Here is a 16532-nt window from a genome sequence, read left to right as displayed (position 1 = left end):
GACAAGCGAATCCCCCTAAAATATCTAGTAACCTACTGTATTTGAAATCCTTTTGATCTCCATCAGGCTGCTCTAAACTGAAAAACCATTTACATGAAAGGGTAGCTGTAGCTGGGAATTCAGTAGGATACTTCCAATAGTCCTGGTCAAAATGAAGGCACTGCCCTGTGATGTTTGAAATTCAAGTAACTTTATTTAAATTCAAAAACAATTCTAAAACTGCATTTAGAGTCAAGACCCTCTTGTATTATAAAAATCACATGTATTTCTAAGAGACAAAAATACTTCTAGGTTAACTAGACCAGATCTGACTTTGGACTTTATTCTTTAAACAAATTGCAAAGAATAGAGAAAAAAATAGGTTATTTACAGAAAACAATATCTACATATGTACTTAAAAGTACAAATTTGGTGACAGAAAAGACTTCAGTATATGCTGGCATCTCAGAAGCAGTTCTCAAAGAGCTTAGTTTTATTTTCTTGAATTTTAAGAATGCCTAAGATCCTTCTTCATCCTCGATCTTGGGAGCCAAGTAGTACTTCAAGTGTCCCATATCAGCAATTTTATACTCTACAACTGAAAGACCGGAAGATAGTTAATTACGGAGGAGTATCACATATACTACCTACAAAACAAGGTTCAAATTTATTATCTTACCAAGGGGTACATCTGCAGACATACTGAGTGTCACCGTTGAAGAGAGTGGAGTGGCTTTTGTAAAGAAGTTCAGGTACCTCAGTGCAAAAGTTAGTTGAACTGGTTCATTCATCTCTATGGTAACCTACAAGAGAAAACAGAAGATTCATCATTGAAAAACATCAAGAAAGTTGCAATCTATTAGCTTGCATTTATAAAAACCCACAAACACTTTTATTAGTCACTTTGGAGGGAGCTATGAAAATTTTGAAGACTGATGCATAAAGCAAAAGAATCGAGTATCTAGCTCGTCTTTCCTATAATTTAGATAACCAAATTATATAATATGGGAAAGCTTTTCTTTATGGAAATTCTTCTGATAAGCAGCTAATAAATGAGTAAAACGTATTAATTTCAGCTCTGCAAACTCTAATGACTTAATGGATCTAGACAATGACTATTATAGCTGCTAACACTGCGAAGACATCCAGACCCCTTGTGCCTTCTACTAGAGGCACACACCACCACCTATAAAGTATTCGTGCTCTCTCACCCCCGAAACAAAACATCCTGAATATCATCAAGGCTCCAGGGCTATAGCTACCAGTCTGTAGGACACAGGGTGGAAGAATTTACGTATACACAGGAATGCAATCAGCAAAATCCAAACTCTGGAAAACTTAACAAATCATCTAATTTCTTCAACAAATAGACTGTAATGGAAGGGGAAGAATGAAATTAGAGGAAACCAGGTTAGGTGTGTTGGCACACACCTGTAGTCCCAGCTACTAGGGAAACCAAGGCAGGAGGATCAACTTAAGCCCTGGAGTTTGAGGCTGTAGTGAGCCATGACTGCACCACTGCCCTCCAGCCTGGATGGACAGAGCAAGACCCTGTCTCAAAAACAAAGAAAAACAGAAAAAGAAAAAAATAAGGTTAGCAGAGGAGCGGAAATGTGATTCAGGAAACAGATAAAGAATCAGGTCCTAGCCTTTATTAATAATAAAAAAAAACCCTTCCAACTGAATTTTACAACTTTATTTAAACTAAATGTTGACTACCCATTCAAGGGACAAGAAAGCAATATATAGTATTTATTGTAAGCTTGTAATATGCCAGACACAGCACATGCTAAGCTCTTTAATGTTACCATATTTAATCCTAACAAGCTTATGAGATTAGGACCTTCGTCCTTGATTTACCAAGTTTTAATTTATGCTCAGGTTACCGAGTTTTTTTTTTTTTTTTTTAAAGATGGAGTCTTGCTCTGTCACCCAGGCTGGAGGGGAGTGGCATGATCTGGGCTCACTGCAACCTCCACTTCCTCAGTTCAAGTCATTCTCCTGTCTCAGCCTTCCGAGTAGCTGGGGTTACAGGTGTGCACCACCATGCCCGGCTAATTTTTTCTACTTTGGTTAAGCAAGGGCTCTCTAAGTACTCTCAAAGTTGCATGGAGTCTGCTTTCTAGCCTTAGTGAGAAGTCTTCCTGTTTAACCTTTGATTCATACAGCCTGTGACTTTGGCTAAATTGTCACTTAAGGTTGCTCAGCCTGCTTCTCCACCTTTAAAATGGGCTACCAATTGGACCCACAACATGTACACTAATATAAGGATTACATAAGCGCTCCTAACAGGTAGACTTTTACTCCTAACAATACCCTTCTATAGAGTTGCTGTTCTATGCTTAATTATTTGGTAAGAGTAAATATCTCCAGAAAGCTAAAGGTTAGATGCCTAGCTTCCCAATCCTACCCTTAAGAGCCTGTGTGGGCTTGATCCATAAACCATTGTTCTGTGGTATGTACACGTGCTGAATTTGTATTCCCTTCTTGCAAATATAATTCTAAATTGGATGACACTTACAAATCAGTTGCAGATTTCAACAGTATCTCAATTTTCAGAAATTACTTGGGATCCAATTCTGTCTACTTTTAATTTTAGCAATTAACCTAATAAGCAGTATTACAATTCTCTTCAAACTATTTTTTTTACTTAAAAACTACTTACAGCTTCCTCCTCTTTATCGACATTACTTGTCTGTGACAATTTAATGTTTCCATTTCCAAGTTCTCCACTTGCAGAAAATTTCACGCCGTCTTTTGCACAGGAAATTACAACAGCATCTCCAATATGGCTGAGATCTCGGCATATACGTGCAAATTCACCAGAAGGCATCTTTACTACACAGCTGTACTCTTGTTCCTATTAAGAACAAAAATTTTCCAAAAGTTAATTGTTAGAAATTTAATGATTTGGCACCCTCACTTTCTTAAAAGGCAACATCTAAACAACTCAGAATCAAGATTTTTCTGATTACTGACTCGTGTAATTTCTTAACAAACTCCACTCAAAAAAAATAAATGGCTATTAAATGCACTGCCCAGGGAACAAGCGCCTCCTCCTCCTCATCCTCCAGGGAGAAAGTAAGAGAACATTAGAGTATGCCACAGAAATGATGACGGCGCAAGCAGGTCTAACTACTTTCTAAAAGAAAACGAGAGAATATGATATTAGGCATTTTCAACATTCCAACATTTCTTCTCTCCTTTGGTGTTTATAAACCTAACCTGGATAAATTTCTTCTAAGATAGCTTTCAAACCCACTTAATAAAAACCAAGCATCGGGCCGGGCGCGGTGGCTCAAGCCTGTAATCCCAGCACTTTGGGAGGCCGAGACAGGCGGATCACAAGGTCAGGAGATCGAGACCATCCTGGCTAACCTGGTGAAACCCCGTCTCTACTAAAAAATAAATTAAAAAAAAAAACTAGCTGGGCGAGGTGGTGGGCGCCTGTAGTCCCAGCTACTCGGGAAGCTGAGGCAGGAGAATGGTGTAAACCCGGGTGGCGGAGCTTGCAGTGAGCTGAGATCCGGCCACAGCACTCCAGCCTGGGCGACAGAGCGAGACTCCGCCTCAAAAACAAAGCAAAACAAAAAAAAATCAAGCATCCTAGAAGGAAGCAAATTTTAAAAGAGGTTCATGGAAATTAATGCAAATAGACAACTGGCAGTAAACAATAAATTTAACCAGTGAGTTTTAGACTTGTGGTAAACAACTATCCAAATACTAAAATCTCTTTAAAACATGCACCAGTAGATATGTTTCTAGAAAAAGTTCTGTTATGAAGTAGGCTTAAATTATATTAACTTATCTTGACGGAGGAGGATCATTGAGGCCAGGAATTCCAGACCAGCCTGGGCAAGACTGCCCCCACACCCACACACAAAAATAAAAAAATTAGCCAGGCGTGGTGGGACAGACCTGTAGTCCTTCCTAGCCACTTAGCAGACTAAGTGGATTGCTTGAGCCCAGGAGTCCCAGGTTACAGTGAGCTATATGGCACCACTGCACTCCAGTCTGGGGAAAAGAGGAAGACCCTGTCTGTAAAAATAAACAACATTCTATGACATAACTATCATGCCTGTGTACAACAGTCGCTACAATCAGAAACTGATACTCACTGGAATTCCAAGTTGTTCAACATCCAAATCCATCAACTTCATTTCATAGTCTGAAACTTTCTCCTGGTCTACCAAAAAAAAGCAAATGCTGTTGAGAAACACTGGCACAGAGTTTTGATCTTCTGTAGCTTCATAACTCAGTAAAAAGGTACGACTTACTTGGTGCTTCAAATACTAGCGCCAAGGTATCCGCATTATCTTCAGCCCTTAGTGTAATGATATCTTCATTGCCCGCGCATTTTAGTATTTTGGACATACTAGAAGACAGGAGACACATGGTTTAAAATCAACACCATCTACTGAAGGTCTGTATTTCTAATGCAGTTAGAAGGGGTTACCACTCTCACCCATAGGCCGTCTCAGAACTGGTGGAGGGTAATTGCACTGCTGGAGGATGCGAATATTAATGCAGACATTTTGGGATGCATCTGGCAGTATTTATACTAAAATACCACCAGCAGTTTCCCTTCTGGATAGAAACAATCTCCTGCCACTAAGTAGGATGACAGGCTGACACTTTTCTCGCAAGGGCACATTATAAAGCGTTTAAAGTCAACCGCGACTGAGCCGGGAGGATCGCCTGAGCCCAGAAGTTGGAGACCAGCCCGGGCCAACACATCGAGACCGTCTCGGAAACAAAAAAGCCACAACTAAAGCGTCCATTCAAGGCCAACAGGATTTAGTGAGCAAAAGCTCTGGAGCAGTGTTCCTGGCACTGCAGAAAAACCAGTCATTTTCCCGCCACCACCCGCTTTGTGACTTTGGCGCGAAAAAGCAGGTTCACGCAGCAGCCAGCGCGGGCTTTTCCGAACCGCGCGGTCAGCTGGGCCCCACCCCCCTGCATGGCAGGCCAATGAGAAGGTACGGATGGTCCACGCCAGCCAATGAGGGCTCGGCTCGGAAGCGATCCCGCCAAGCCCCGGAGGTGGGGGTGGGCCGGGGCCGGCTTCTCGGCGCCGCGAGGCTCACCTGGTGAGGTTCACGCCCATAGCCAGGTTGCGGTCGCAGCGGTAGGTGTCGAAGCCCTCAGACCGCAGGGTGAGCTGCACCAAGGAGACGTGTGACGAGTCCATGCTCTGCAGATTTACGCCGCTGGAGCTAATATCCCAGCAGGCCTCGTTGATGAGGTCCTTGAGGGCCTCCAACACCTTCTTCAGGATGGAGCCCTGGACCAGGCGCGCCTCGAACATGGTGGCAGAGTGGCAGCAACGCGGCTACAGGCAGGCGGGAAGGAGGAAAGTCTAGCCGGTTTCCGCTTCAGGAGCCTCAGAGCGAGCGGGCGAACGTCGTGACGAGAAGCTGAGACCTAGAAAGAGAACTACCAGTCCGCTACGCCTGCAACCGTTTAATGCCGCCGCGTCCGCCAGCGCGCGCTCTTACCCTGCGCCGCGTTGCGACGTCACCACGCTGCCCGGCCCACGGCCTGGGCGGGTTAGAATTTAGGGCCAATCGTGCCGATGCTCCCCGCGAGGCCCGCCCCCTAGAACACACATTGGAGGAAGCGGGTGCAGGGCGGGGCAGCGTCCCGCAGGTCTCCCCGCCTCTTCGCCTGACTCCTGAACCTGACCACTGAACAAGTCCGGGCATATGTGGGGATCCGGCCCAGGCCCCGGTTCGTCAAGCCCCAGCTTTATGGTGCCTCCTCAGCCTCCAGCTCCGTGGGTAGAAAGTTTCCAGCCACGAAAGTGAAAATGAAAAGCAAATCAAGCCTACCGGGAGGAAAAGCCTCCTTGTAGCCTGAAGAGTACAGCTGCTGCAAATATGCACTTTATTTTTCAATTACAGAAGTGATGCGCTCCTAAGTGTCACACCATAAAGAGGTGAATTGTTATGTTAAACTTAGCTCCCTCTCACCTCTTAACATTCCACTGCCAGCTCTTATAATCACTCAATCGTTCCTTGTATAAAGCTTTTAAAGCTTTTTTGAAAGTTCGAATACTTTTTTTTTCAAAATGCACTCATTCCGTAAACACTTCGAAAAAGTACTTAATAAAGTACATTTAATTTTATGCCACGTACATCTTTTTTATATCAGTACCTCTTTAAAAGATAGCATCACATGTATGTAACTTATCAATCTCCTGTTAATTACAAACACCTTTGAGCACTTAGGCAATTTTGGTGCTATCAACTCCTTGAAGTAATACAGCTGAGTCAAAGAGCGTACACATTTAATTTTTTTTTCTTTTCTTTCTTTTTTTTTTTTGAGATGGAGTCCTGCTCTGTCATTCAGGCTGGAGTGCAGTGGCGCGATCTCGGCTCACTGCAACCTCCGCCTCCCAGGTTCAAATGATTCTCCTGTCTCAGCCTCCCGAGTAGCTGGGATTACAGGCGCCTACCACCCCGCCCGACTAATTTTTTTTTTTTTTTTTTTAGTAGAGACGGGGTTTCACCATGTTGGCCAGGCTGGTCTCGAACTCCCGACCTCAGGTGATCACCTGCCTCAGCCTCCCAAAGTGCTGGGATTACAGGCATGTGCCACCATGCCCGGCTAAATTTTTGATAAATGTTACTAAATCTCTAAAAGTTTGCAATTTACATTCTAGCTAAGACTGTGTATGAACATGCTCACTTTATCTTTATTTTCCTAACTACAGATACTAGCAATCTCATTTTTAAATCATTGGTCATCTGTGTCAAAAATTCAATTTTTTTTTTTTGAGACGGAGTCTTGCTCTGTTGCCCCGGCTGGACTGCAGTGGCACTATCTCAGCTCACTGAAACCTCCGCCTCCCAGGTTCAAGCAATTCTCCTGTCTCAGCCTCCCAAGTAGCTGGGATTACAGGTGCCTACCACTACACCCGGCTAATTTTTGCATTTTTAGTAGAGACGGGGGTTTCACCATGTTGGCCAAGCTGGTCTCGAACACCTGACCTCAGGTGATCCACCCGCTTTGGCCTCCCAAAGTGCTGGGATTACAGGCGTGAGCCACTGCACCCAGCCAGAAAATTTCAATTGTTACAGGATGGACAGGGTTTGTTGTTTCTCTCCTGCTTTGTTTACACCATTTCTCTTTAGTTACTTTTAATATCTTGGTCAGTAGAATTCTTTAGTTTTTCTACCACGTATCTAGGTATGGATTTAGTTTTATTTATCTTGTTGAAGGAACTGAAGATTCATTTCAAGTCTTACATATTCTCAATCATTATGGCTTCAAGTATCTCCTCTCCTTAGTCTATTCTTTATCTCTGGAATGCCTTTCTTCCCTTTTTTTTTTTTCCTAGTTCGGCTATGACTCCATACAAGGTTCTAAGAGGAGTTTCACAGTCTCTTCCCTGGGTTTTGTGGAGACTTAACTTTATCCTTCCGTATCAGCCTCTTAGAGCACTGGGTCAGCCTTAAAAAGGAACAGGAAAGGGCATTTCTGGTATTTCTATTATAAGATGCCTTCAATTGTAATGTGTACAATTATTTTATGTAGCACAAGAAAGAAAACTGTCAAACTATTATTTTTTAGAGAGGGGGGTCTCCTTTTGACACCCAGGATGGAGTGCAGTGGGAAGATCACTGCTCACTGCCACCTCCAACTTCTAGGCTCGAAGGATCCTCCTGCTTCCCAAATAGCTGTGACTACAGGGGTGCACCACTGTACCTGGCTAATTTTTAAATGTTTTTGTAGGGAGGAAGTCCCACTATGTTGCTCTGGCTGGTTTCCAACTCCTGGGCTCAAGCGATCTTCCCAATCGGTCTCCCAAAGTGTGAGATTACAGGCATGAGCCACTGTGCCCAGCCTCAAACTGTTATACAATGCTTTATCACTTAGAATTTCTTTCTTTTTTTCCTTTTTTTTTTGAGACGGAATCTCGCTCTGTCATCCAGGCTGGAGTGCACTGGTGCGATCTTGGCTAACCGCAACGTCCGCCTCCTGGGTTCAGGCAATTCTCATGCCTCAGCCTCCCGAGTAGCTAGGATTACAGGCAAGCGCCATTGCACCCGGCTAATTTTTGTATTTTTAGTAGAGACGGGGTTTCGCCATGTTGGTCTTGAACTCCTGACCTCATGTGATCTGCCTGCCTCGGCCTCCCAAAGTGCTGGGATTACAGGCGTGAGCCACCACGCCAGGTCTATTTTGTTTTAAGATAACTTTTAGACTTTAAAAATATTAAGACATTCCTACTGTTTCTCCACTCAGTTGCTGATACTGCTGTTTTTCTGTATAATATCCTACTCTGTGTTGTCAAGGGTATTGATGACGCAGCATTTTTCCATAGTGCTATTCTATTGTCTCTCGAATTTCTTGCAAGCCTCTGCTACTCATTTGTAAGTTTTGATGTTGGCACTTTCTTGCTTTATGTGTGATGGACTATCCATTTGCATACATCTCAATAGCAAAACATAATACGGCATCATCTGTTTGTGGGTATTTTCCTTTCTTGGGTCCGTTAAAATCTCAGTTCCTTTGCAAAATGTGGAATGTGTTCATTCCTCCAGTGAGGAACATTTGCTTCACTAAAAACAAATGCATATGCTCCACTACTCTGTTTCAGTTCTGTCTGCTTACATAATATCATTTTGGTTTAATGCCAAATCACAGTGTAATAGATTTGAAGACATTTTAATGTCAATTAAACTCTACCCATGTGGGACCCACGATGTACGTGAATCTGTTTATTTCTGCTATTATAGAAGTGATGTGCTCCTAAAAGTGTCAGATGATAAAGAGGTGTACAGTTACGTTAATTTTATGTTAAACTGAAATGAGGACATAAACATGCCTATGACTGTGGTCAGAGAAGGCCTCTCTGAGGAGGTAGCATCTTATCAGAGAAGGCAGCTGTTTGGAGAGTTGGAAGAAAGCTTTCTAGGCTGAGAGAATAGCATGATTATAAAGGTCAGTATACTTGGAATATATTCAGACAAGTTTGATGTGGAACTCAGACTGATGTGTCTGAAGCAAGAGTGGTGCAATGTGAGGTTGCAGAGAGGCTGGGGTGAGCTCTTGCAGGACTTTGTAGGCTCTCTAAAAGTGCAAGGGAATGTGGTCAGCAGCAGGTCTTTGATGTGATCCAATTTACATTTTAAGCGGCTACTTTAACATAGAGTAAAGGTACTATTGGATCAGTGGAAGAATGAAGTAAATTTTGATCAGATAATTGGTTAAAACTATTAGAAAAGAATAAAAGCTGTAGACTTTTCTGGATGGGTGCGGTGGCTCATGCCTGTAATCCCAGAACTTTGGGAGGCTGAGGTGGGTGGATCATCTGAGGTCAGGAGTTCAAGATCAGCCAGGCCAACATGGTGAAACCATCTCTACTAAAAATACAAAAATTAGCTGGGCGTGGTGGTGCACACCTGCAATTCCAGCTACTAGGGAGGCTGAGGCAGGAGAATTGCTTGAACCTGGGATGCAGAGGTTGCAGTGAACCGAGATTGCGCCACTGCACTCCAGCCTGGGTGACAGAGCAAGCCTTCATCTCAAAAAAAAAAAAAAAAAAAAAAAAAAGACTTTTCCTGATAATTATTCACTAGAATAAATTCTAGATAAATAATTCAAATTCAAATCTTAACCCAGTAGGAAATGGAAAAATATTTTGGTAAATATTCATGAGATCTTCCTATGGGTTCTAAACATAAGAAAAAACCCATAAAACATAATGAATGACTATACAAGTTTTAAGACTTCAGTATGCCTCAGAGGATTATATTGGTTAGTGTAGTTTAGGTTTCAGTGACAGAGACTCAACTTGAATGGATTAAGAGAAAAAGAAAATTTATTCATCTAAACAAAAAGCCAGAGGTATCTGGCCTCCACTGTCCAGTCCTAGTCTTAGTAAATAAGTAAAGTTTATTAGCCACATTAATAAGCAAAGAAATGTAAATTCAATGGAGACAGCATTTTAACCTATCAAATTAAACCTATTAAAATCATGTGAACACCCGGTGTGTTAGGAAGGATTCAAGGAAGTAGGCACTTTAATACATTGCAAGTGGGAGTATACATTGGTATAATTTTTCTGGTGGAAACTTAGAAAAGTGTATCAAAAGCCTTAGAATTTTACTTATTCTTAGACAGAGAAATTCAATCTCTAGGTTTTTTTCCTACGGAAGAAATCAGGGGAACTTACCAAGATCAAGCATGCTTAAGAATGTTTCTTGGGCCAGGTGCAGGGCCTCGCGGCTGTAATCCCAGCACTTTGGGAGGCCCAGGTGGGCAGATCACCTGAGGTCAGGAGTTTGAGACCAGCCTGGCCAACATGGTGAAACCCCATCTCTACTAAAAATACAAAAATTAGCCAGGCGTTGTGGCAGACGCCTGTAATCCCAGCTACTCGGGAGGCTGAGGTAGGAGAATCGCTTGAACTCGGGAGGTGGAGGTTGCAATGAGCCAAGATCACGCCATTGTACTTCAGCCTGGGCAACAGAGCGAGATTCTATCTCAAAAAAAAAAAAAAAAAACCACCACCAACAAAAGAATGTTTCTTGGCTGGTCATGGTGGCTCATGCCTGTAATCGCAGCACTTTTATCGCAGCACTTTGGGAGACCAAGGAGGGCAGACTGCTTGAGGTCAGGAGTTCCAGACCAGCCTGGCCAACATGGTGAATCCCTGTCTCTACTACAAGTACAAAAATTAGCTGGGCGTGATGGCACACACCTGTAATCTCAGCTACTCAGGAGGCTGAGGCATGAATTGCTTGAACCTGGAAGGCGGAGGTTGCAGTGAGCCAACATAGTACCACTTCCCTCCAGCCTGGCTAACAGGGCAAGACAGTGTCTCAAAAAAAAAAAAAAAAAAGTTTTTTACAGAATTATGATGATGATGATTATTTTTGAGACAGTTTCTCACTCTGTCATCCAGGCTGAGGTACAGTGGCACAATCTTGGTTCACCACAGCTTTGACTTTCCGGGCTCAGGTGATCCTCCCACCTCAGCCTTCCAATTAGCTGGGACTACAGGTGCACACCACTATCCCAGCTAATTTTCTGTACTTTTTGTAGAGATAGAGTTTCACCATGTTGCCCAGGCTGATCTCAAACTCTTGGGCTCAAACGATCCTCCCACCTTTGCATCCCAAAGTGCTGGGATTGCAGGCATGAGCCAGCATGTCTGGCCTCTTACAGAATTATTAATAATTCCCCAGAAATTGGACATAACCTTAAGGTCTAACAATATTTGCATTTGTTAGGTAAATTATAAATTTGTAAGATGGAATATTGTATAGCCTTTAAAGTACCGTTTGCAAAAGGCATTTAACGATAAAGAGAAAAATCACATTATGAAACAGAATAAACAAAGATATTCCAATTTTCTAAAACTATTATATCTAGGTATATGTGTACAGTAAATGGAATGGAAAAGCAAGAATATAAATATTAACATCTGTGACTGATGGTGCCACAAATAATTTTAATTTTTTCTTGTACCTTTTTGTAGTTTTCTATACTTTTTTCAGTAAAAATGTATTGTTGATCAGAAAATGAATACTGAGAGAAAATGCTGTAAAGTATTTTATGTAGTATCTGGCAAATTTCTTCACAAGGTAATATGTATCAGAATTATTCTCAATCCTGGCTGCACTTGAGACTCACCTGGGGAGCTTAAAAAAAGTCTATTCCACTCGGCCCTCCTCCAGAAATTCTTACTTTAGGGTGGCCCCTCCATTAGTAGTTTTAGCAGCTGTCCAGATAATTCTTTTTTTTTTTTTGAGATGGAGTTGCCCAGGCTGCAGTGCTGTGGCGTGATCTCCGCTCACTGCAACATCTGCCTCCTGGGTTCTAGCCATTTTTCTGCCTCAGCCTCCCGAGTAGCTGAGATTACAGGTTCCCACCATCAAGGCCAGCTAATTTTTGTATTTCTAGTAGAGACGGGGTTTTGCCATGTTGGCCAGGCTGGTCTCGAACTCCTGACCTCAAGTGATTCACCCACCTTGGCCTCCCAAAGTGATGGGATTACAGGCATGAGCTAGTGCGCCCAGCCTTGTCCAGGTAATTCTAATGAATAATCAGGACGGAGACGTACCTTACAGCATGTGTGGTCAATAGATGAATATTTGTGCTTAAAACCACCATGTAGGCCGGGCGCGGTGGCTCAAGCCTGTAATCCCAGCACTTTGGGAGGCCGAGACGGGTGGATCACGAGGTCAGGAGATCGAGACCATCCTGGCTAACACGGTGAAACCCCGTCTCTACTAAAAAATACAAAAAAAAACTAGCCGGGCGAGGTGGCGGGCGCCTGTAGTCCCAGCTACTCGGGAGGCTGAGGCAGGAGAATGGCGTGAACCCGGGAGGCGGAGCTTGCAGTGAACTGAGATCCGGCCACTGCACTCCAGCCTGGGCGACAGAGCGAGACTCCGTCTCAAAAAAAAACAAACAAACAAAAAAAAAACCACCATGTAGAGTACTGGTTCGAAAAAGTGAGGCCTCCAGTTTGTCAGAGAGAAGACTGACATCATTCAGATTCTATATGTCATAATCTAATAGGCCTGTAGGTTTATGGGAGTGCAGGATTTGCATTTTTTGAAGCTGTAAGAAGTTTGACAAAGTTGGGCATGGTGGTTCACCCCTCTAATCCCAGCACTGTGGGAAGCCAAGGTGGGTGGATCCCTGGAGCCCAGGATTTCGAGACCAGCCTGGGCAACATGGCAAGACTCCATCCCTATACAAAAAACAAAAATTAATTGGGTGTAGTGATGGCGCCTGTAGTCCCAGTTATTCGGGAGGCTGAAGTGGGAAGGTAACTCAAGACCGGGCAGTGAGTTCAGCTGTGATTGTGCTACTGCACTCCAGCCTGGGCGACAGAGCAAGATCCTGCCTCAAAAAAACAAGAGTTAGACAATTCTGCATAGCTTATTCTCACTTTCACTTTGTATGTCATTTCATTAAACTGAATAAGAAGTTTTAGCTATCTGAAAACATTTCTCAAACTAAGAACTAGAAAGGCAATGTAAGGGGCAAGAGAAAGAGCAGATCAGATAAAGCCTGATTTTGTGTATCAACAATTCTTCAGACCAGTCACAGTGGCTCACACCTGTAATCCCAGCACTATGTGAGGCTGAGGCAGGTGGATCACTTGAGGTCAGGGGTTCAAGACAAGCCTGGCTAACATGGTGAAACCCCATCTCTATTAAAAATACAAAAATCTGCCGGGCGTGGTGGCACATGTCTGTCCTCCCAGCTGTTTGGGAGGCTGAGGTGGGAAAATAGCTTGAACCAGGGAGGCAGCGGTTGCAGTGAGTTGAGATTGTGCCCCACTGCACTCCAGCTGGGGGGATGGAGTGAGACACCTTGTCTCAAAAAACAAAACAAAAAAACAAAAAGAAATTCTTTTTCAATGAATTTATTGTTTAGTGTTCAAGGAATGTTTAGTGACAATTCTTCCCCTCTTAAGAGAAGGGAAATCACTATTCAGGGAACTGAAGAATTGTCATGCCACTTGTACCATTGTAGTTTTCCAGTATCAAGATGAAGGAAGGTGTTTTCATTATAGAATTATAATAGCTATAGCAACAGCTGCCCAGTTATACTGAGCTTGCAGTCAGCCTGCATATTCTGGGGGACCAGGAATCCCATGGTAGTGACTTCTGTTAATCAACATAGCATCTAAAAATAATGAAACTAACCAAGGAGTGCAATGAAAAGAAATCACTGTGTACAAGATGTGCCCCAAGCCTGGAGGAAAAAGTTAATATAAGTAACATAACAGAAAAATCAAGAACAGAGGAGGAGGTGCAAGGTAGTGTAAAGTAACAAAATTCTTTTAGCTGAAGGTGGAGGGAGACTTTTACTTTTAATTTCTTTCTACAATTAAGAGAAAGGCCTGACCGGGCGTGGTGGCTCACATCTGTAATCCCAGCACTTTGGGAGGCTGAGGCGGGCAGATCACGAGGTCAAGAGTTCAAGACCAGCCTGGCCAACATGGTGAAACCCCGTTTCTACTAAAACACACAAAAAATTATCCAGGTGTGGTAGTGTGCACCTGTAATCCCAACTACTACAGAGGCTGAGGCAGGAGAATCGCTTAAACCCAGGAGGCAGAGGTGCAGTGAGCCGAGATCATGCCACTGCACTCCAGCCTGAGCAACAAAAGTGAAACTCTGTCTCAAAAAAAAAAAAAAAAAAAAAAAACCCAAAAAAACAAAAAACAAAAAGAGAGAGAGAAAGGCCCTAAAGCTTGCCTAAAGGCCTATTAGCATGACTTCCACCAGACTTCCATCCACTGGCTTCAGGAATATACTTGATCTGAGTTCCATTAACCTGACAGGGCTGAGTGTAATGGATGAGAAGTTTGTTCAGAGCACATTTTAGGATATTATCCATCCTAGTAATCACACTGTGCATTCTATAATTCTGACTTACGTGCATTGGTTCTCCAAGCTTCCTTTTATTAGGCTGGATTTGAAAAGGAACAGCTGAGTTTCTAGAAGGACTGACATGACACTCACTTAGATATGACCTTTCATAACTATGTGCCCCTAAAGGTGAAGTTCTAGACACTAACATCTTCACCCGTCTTAGACGATCATCTTGCTCGAATGCTGTGGCTCATCCCTGTAATCCCAGAACTTTAGGAGGCCTATGTGGGAGGATTGCTTGAGCCCAGGAATTTAAGACCAGCCTGAGTAATAAAGTGAGACTTCATTGCTACACAAAAATTTAAAACTTAGCTGGGTGTGGTGCTGCACACCTATAGCCCAAGCTACTCGGGAATATACTCACATAGAAACCAGGAATATATAATGCTGTTTTTGGAATTCTCACTACCTGCCCCAAAACTCACAGTTCAGGTCAAAATTACCAATAGGAGATTTTAGCCAGGTGTGGTAGCTCATGTCTATAATCCCAGCACTTTGGGAGACCCAGGTAGGAGGATCTCTTGAACCCAGGAGTTCAAGACCAGTTTGGGCAACATAGCGAGACCCTGTCTCTAGAAAAAAAAAGAGAGAGAAATAGGCGGGGCGCGGTGGCTCACGCCTGTAATCCCAGCACTTTGGGAGGCCGAGGCAGGCGGATCACGAGGTCAGGAAATCGAGACCATACTGGCTAACACGGTGAAACCCCGTCTCTACTAAAAATACAAAAAAATTAGCTGGGCCTGCTGGCGGCGCCTGTAGTCCCAGCTACTCAGGAGGCTGAGGCAGGAGAATGGCGTGAACCCGGGAGGCGGAGCTTGCAGTGAGCCGCGATTGCGCCACTGCACTCCAACCTGGGCAACAGAGGGAGACTCCGTCTCAAAAAAAAAGAGAGAGAGAGAGAGAAATAAATTAATTAAAATTTAAAAATTGAAAATAAGAAAAATGTAAAATTATATTTTTTAAAAAAAGGAAATTGCAATTCTTTTGTGTGCAAGTGTCTCATTGTGAGATTACAATATGCTTAAACTGGGGACCCAATGTTATACGTGTTTTACATCACTTACTGGGCAGTGAATAGAAAAGAACAGGAAACACCAAAGGCAATGCTGGAGCAACACAAATTTTAATAAATTCAGGCAGGCAGTATAATATGGTCGTTAGAGTGTCGGCTGGTAACAAACCTATTTGTGTTCTAATTCTTGCTAGGCACTTTCTAGCTGGGAGACCTTGGCTAAGGTCCTTTTAAAAGTTTTAAATCCATCCAACAAGTACTTAAGATGGATGTGTCAAAGACATACATGATGCACAGTAAACAAAGTAGACAGCACTTCTGTCCCAAAAAAGGTCTTTCCATAGTCCAGAAGACAAATTTGAAAAACTGAGGAAGGGCGGGGCGCGGTGGCTCATGCCTGTAATTCCAGCACTTTGGGAAGCCGAGGCGGACGGATCACCTGAGGTCAGGAGTTTGAGACCAGCCCGACAAATATGGTGAAACCCCGTCTCTACTAAAAATACAAAAGTTAGCCAGGCGTGGTGATGCACGCCTTGGAATTGCTTGAACCCGGGAGGCGGAGCTTGCCGAGATCACGTCACTGCACTCCAGCCTGGGCGACAGAGCGAGACTCCGTCTCAAAAAAAAAAAACAAAAAACAAAAAACCAACCAAACCAACCAACCAACCAACAACAACAAAAAAAAACACTGAGGAAGATCTTAACTGTAAAATGCAAATCATACCCAGTTCCAAGCCATGTGTGGATTAAATGAAATAAGCCAACTAAAGAGATTACTCAGCTCAGTGCCTAATATACAATTAGCGCTCAATAAGTACTAGCGACCGCTTGGCAAAGCAACGCAGATTGAAGTGTGGGTTTCATTTCTCATCATGTGATAGGTGATAAAATGCTCTTAATCAGGTCGGCTCACCTGGCCTCTCCATTCGACCTAAATAACATCTACTTACTTGCGTAAGGGAAGAGCCCTGGCCCAGGTCAGCAAGCATTTGTCCTCCGGGTGGCGCCTCTCGCCTTCAGTAACCCGTCACCTCCAGAACCAGGGCGCCAGCTCCGGCCATCCGTGGTCAAGCGGGAGCTCCCATTGGCTAATCGCACTCTGAAACGCACGCCTTTTCCCGGCCCTGGCGCTG

At 43.4% G+C, this 16532-nt stretch overlaps 1 protein-coding gene and 1 non-coding gene across 3 annotated transcripts; both read right to left on the bottom strand.

Annotated features, from left to right (window-relative positions):
• Positions 1-168: 168 nt before the first annotated feature.
• Positions 169-16462, bottom strand: PCNA (proliferating cell nuclear antigen). 2 transcript variants are annotated; one of them, XM_003905042.3, is made up of 7 exons: positions 16350-16462; positions 5067-5403; positions 4257-4354; positions 4098-4165; positions 2645-2839; positions 659-782; positions 169-577 (listed from the first exon to the last, which is right to left on the bottom strand). In XM_003905042.3, exons 2-7 carry the CDS (start codon positions 5285-5287, stop codon positions 498-500), a joined length of 786 nt encoding a protein of 261 aa, XP_003905091.1. In that variant the 5' UTR covers positions 5288-5403; positions 16350-16462; the 3' UTR covers positions 169-497. The 2 variants fall into 2 exon arrangements, with proteins under 2 accessions (XP_003905091.1, XP_003905090.1); XM_003905041.4 differs by lacking the exon at positions 16350-16462 and having other exon boundaries at positions 5067-5509.
• LOC116270891 lies at positions 7325-7447 on the bottom strand. The gene has a single exon (XR_004179196.1). It is a non-coding gene; the product is annotated as a small nucleolar RNA SNORA26 (small nucleolar RNA).
• Positions 16463-16532: the final 70 nt, after the last annotated feature.

This window comes from Papio anubis, chromosome 16 (assembly GCF_008728515.1).
Source record: "Papio anubis isolate 15944 chromosome 16, Panubis1.0, whole genome shotgun sequence".
NCBI classification, from domain to species: domain Eukaryota; kingdom Metazoa; phylum Chordata; class Mammalia; order Primates; family Cercopithecidae; genus Papio; species Papio anubis.
Note: the sequence above shows the minus strand (reverse complement) of the source record. Positions and strands in the feature narration are given on the sequence as shown.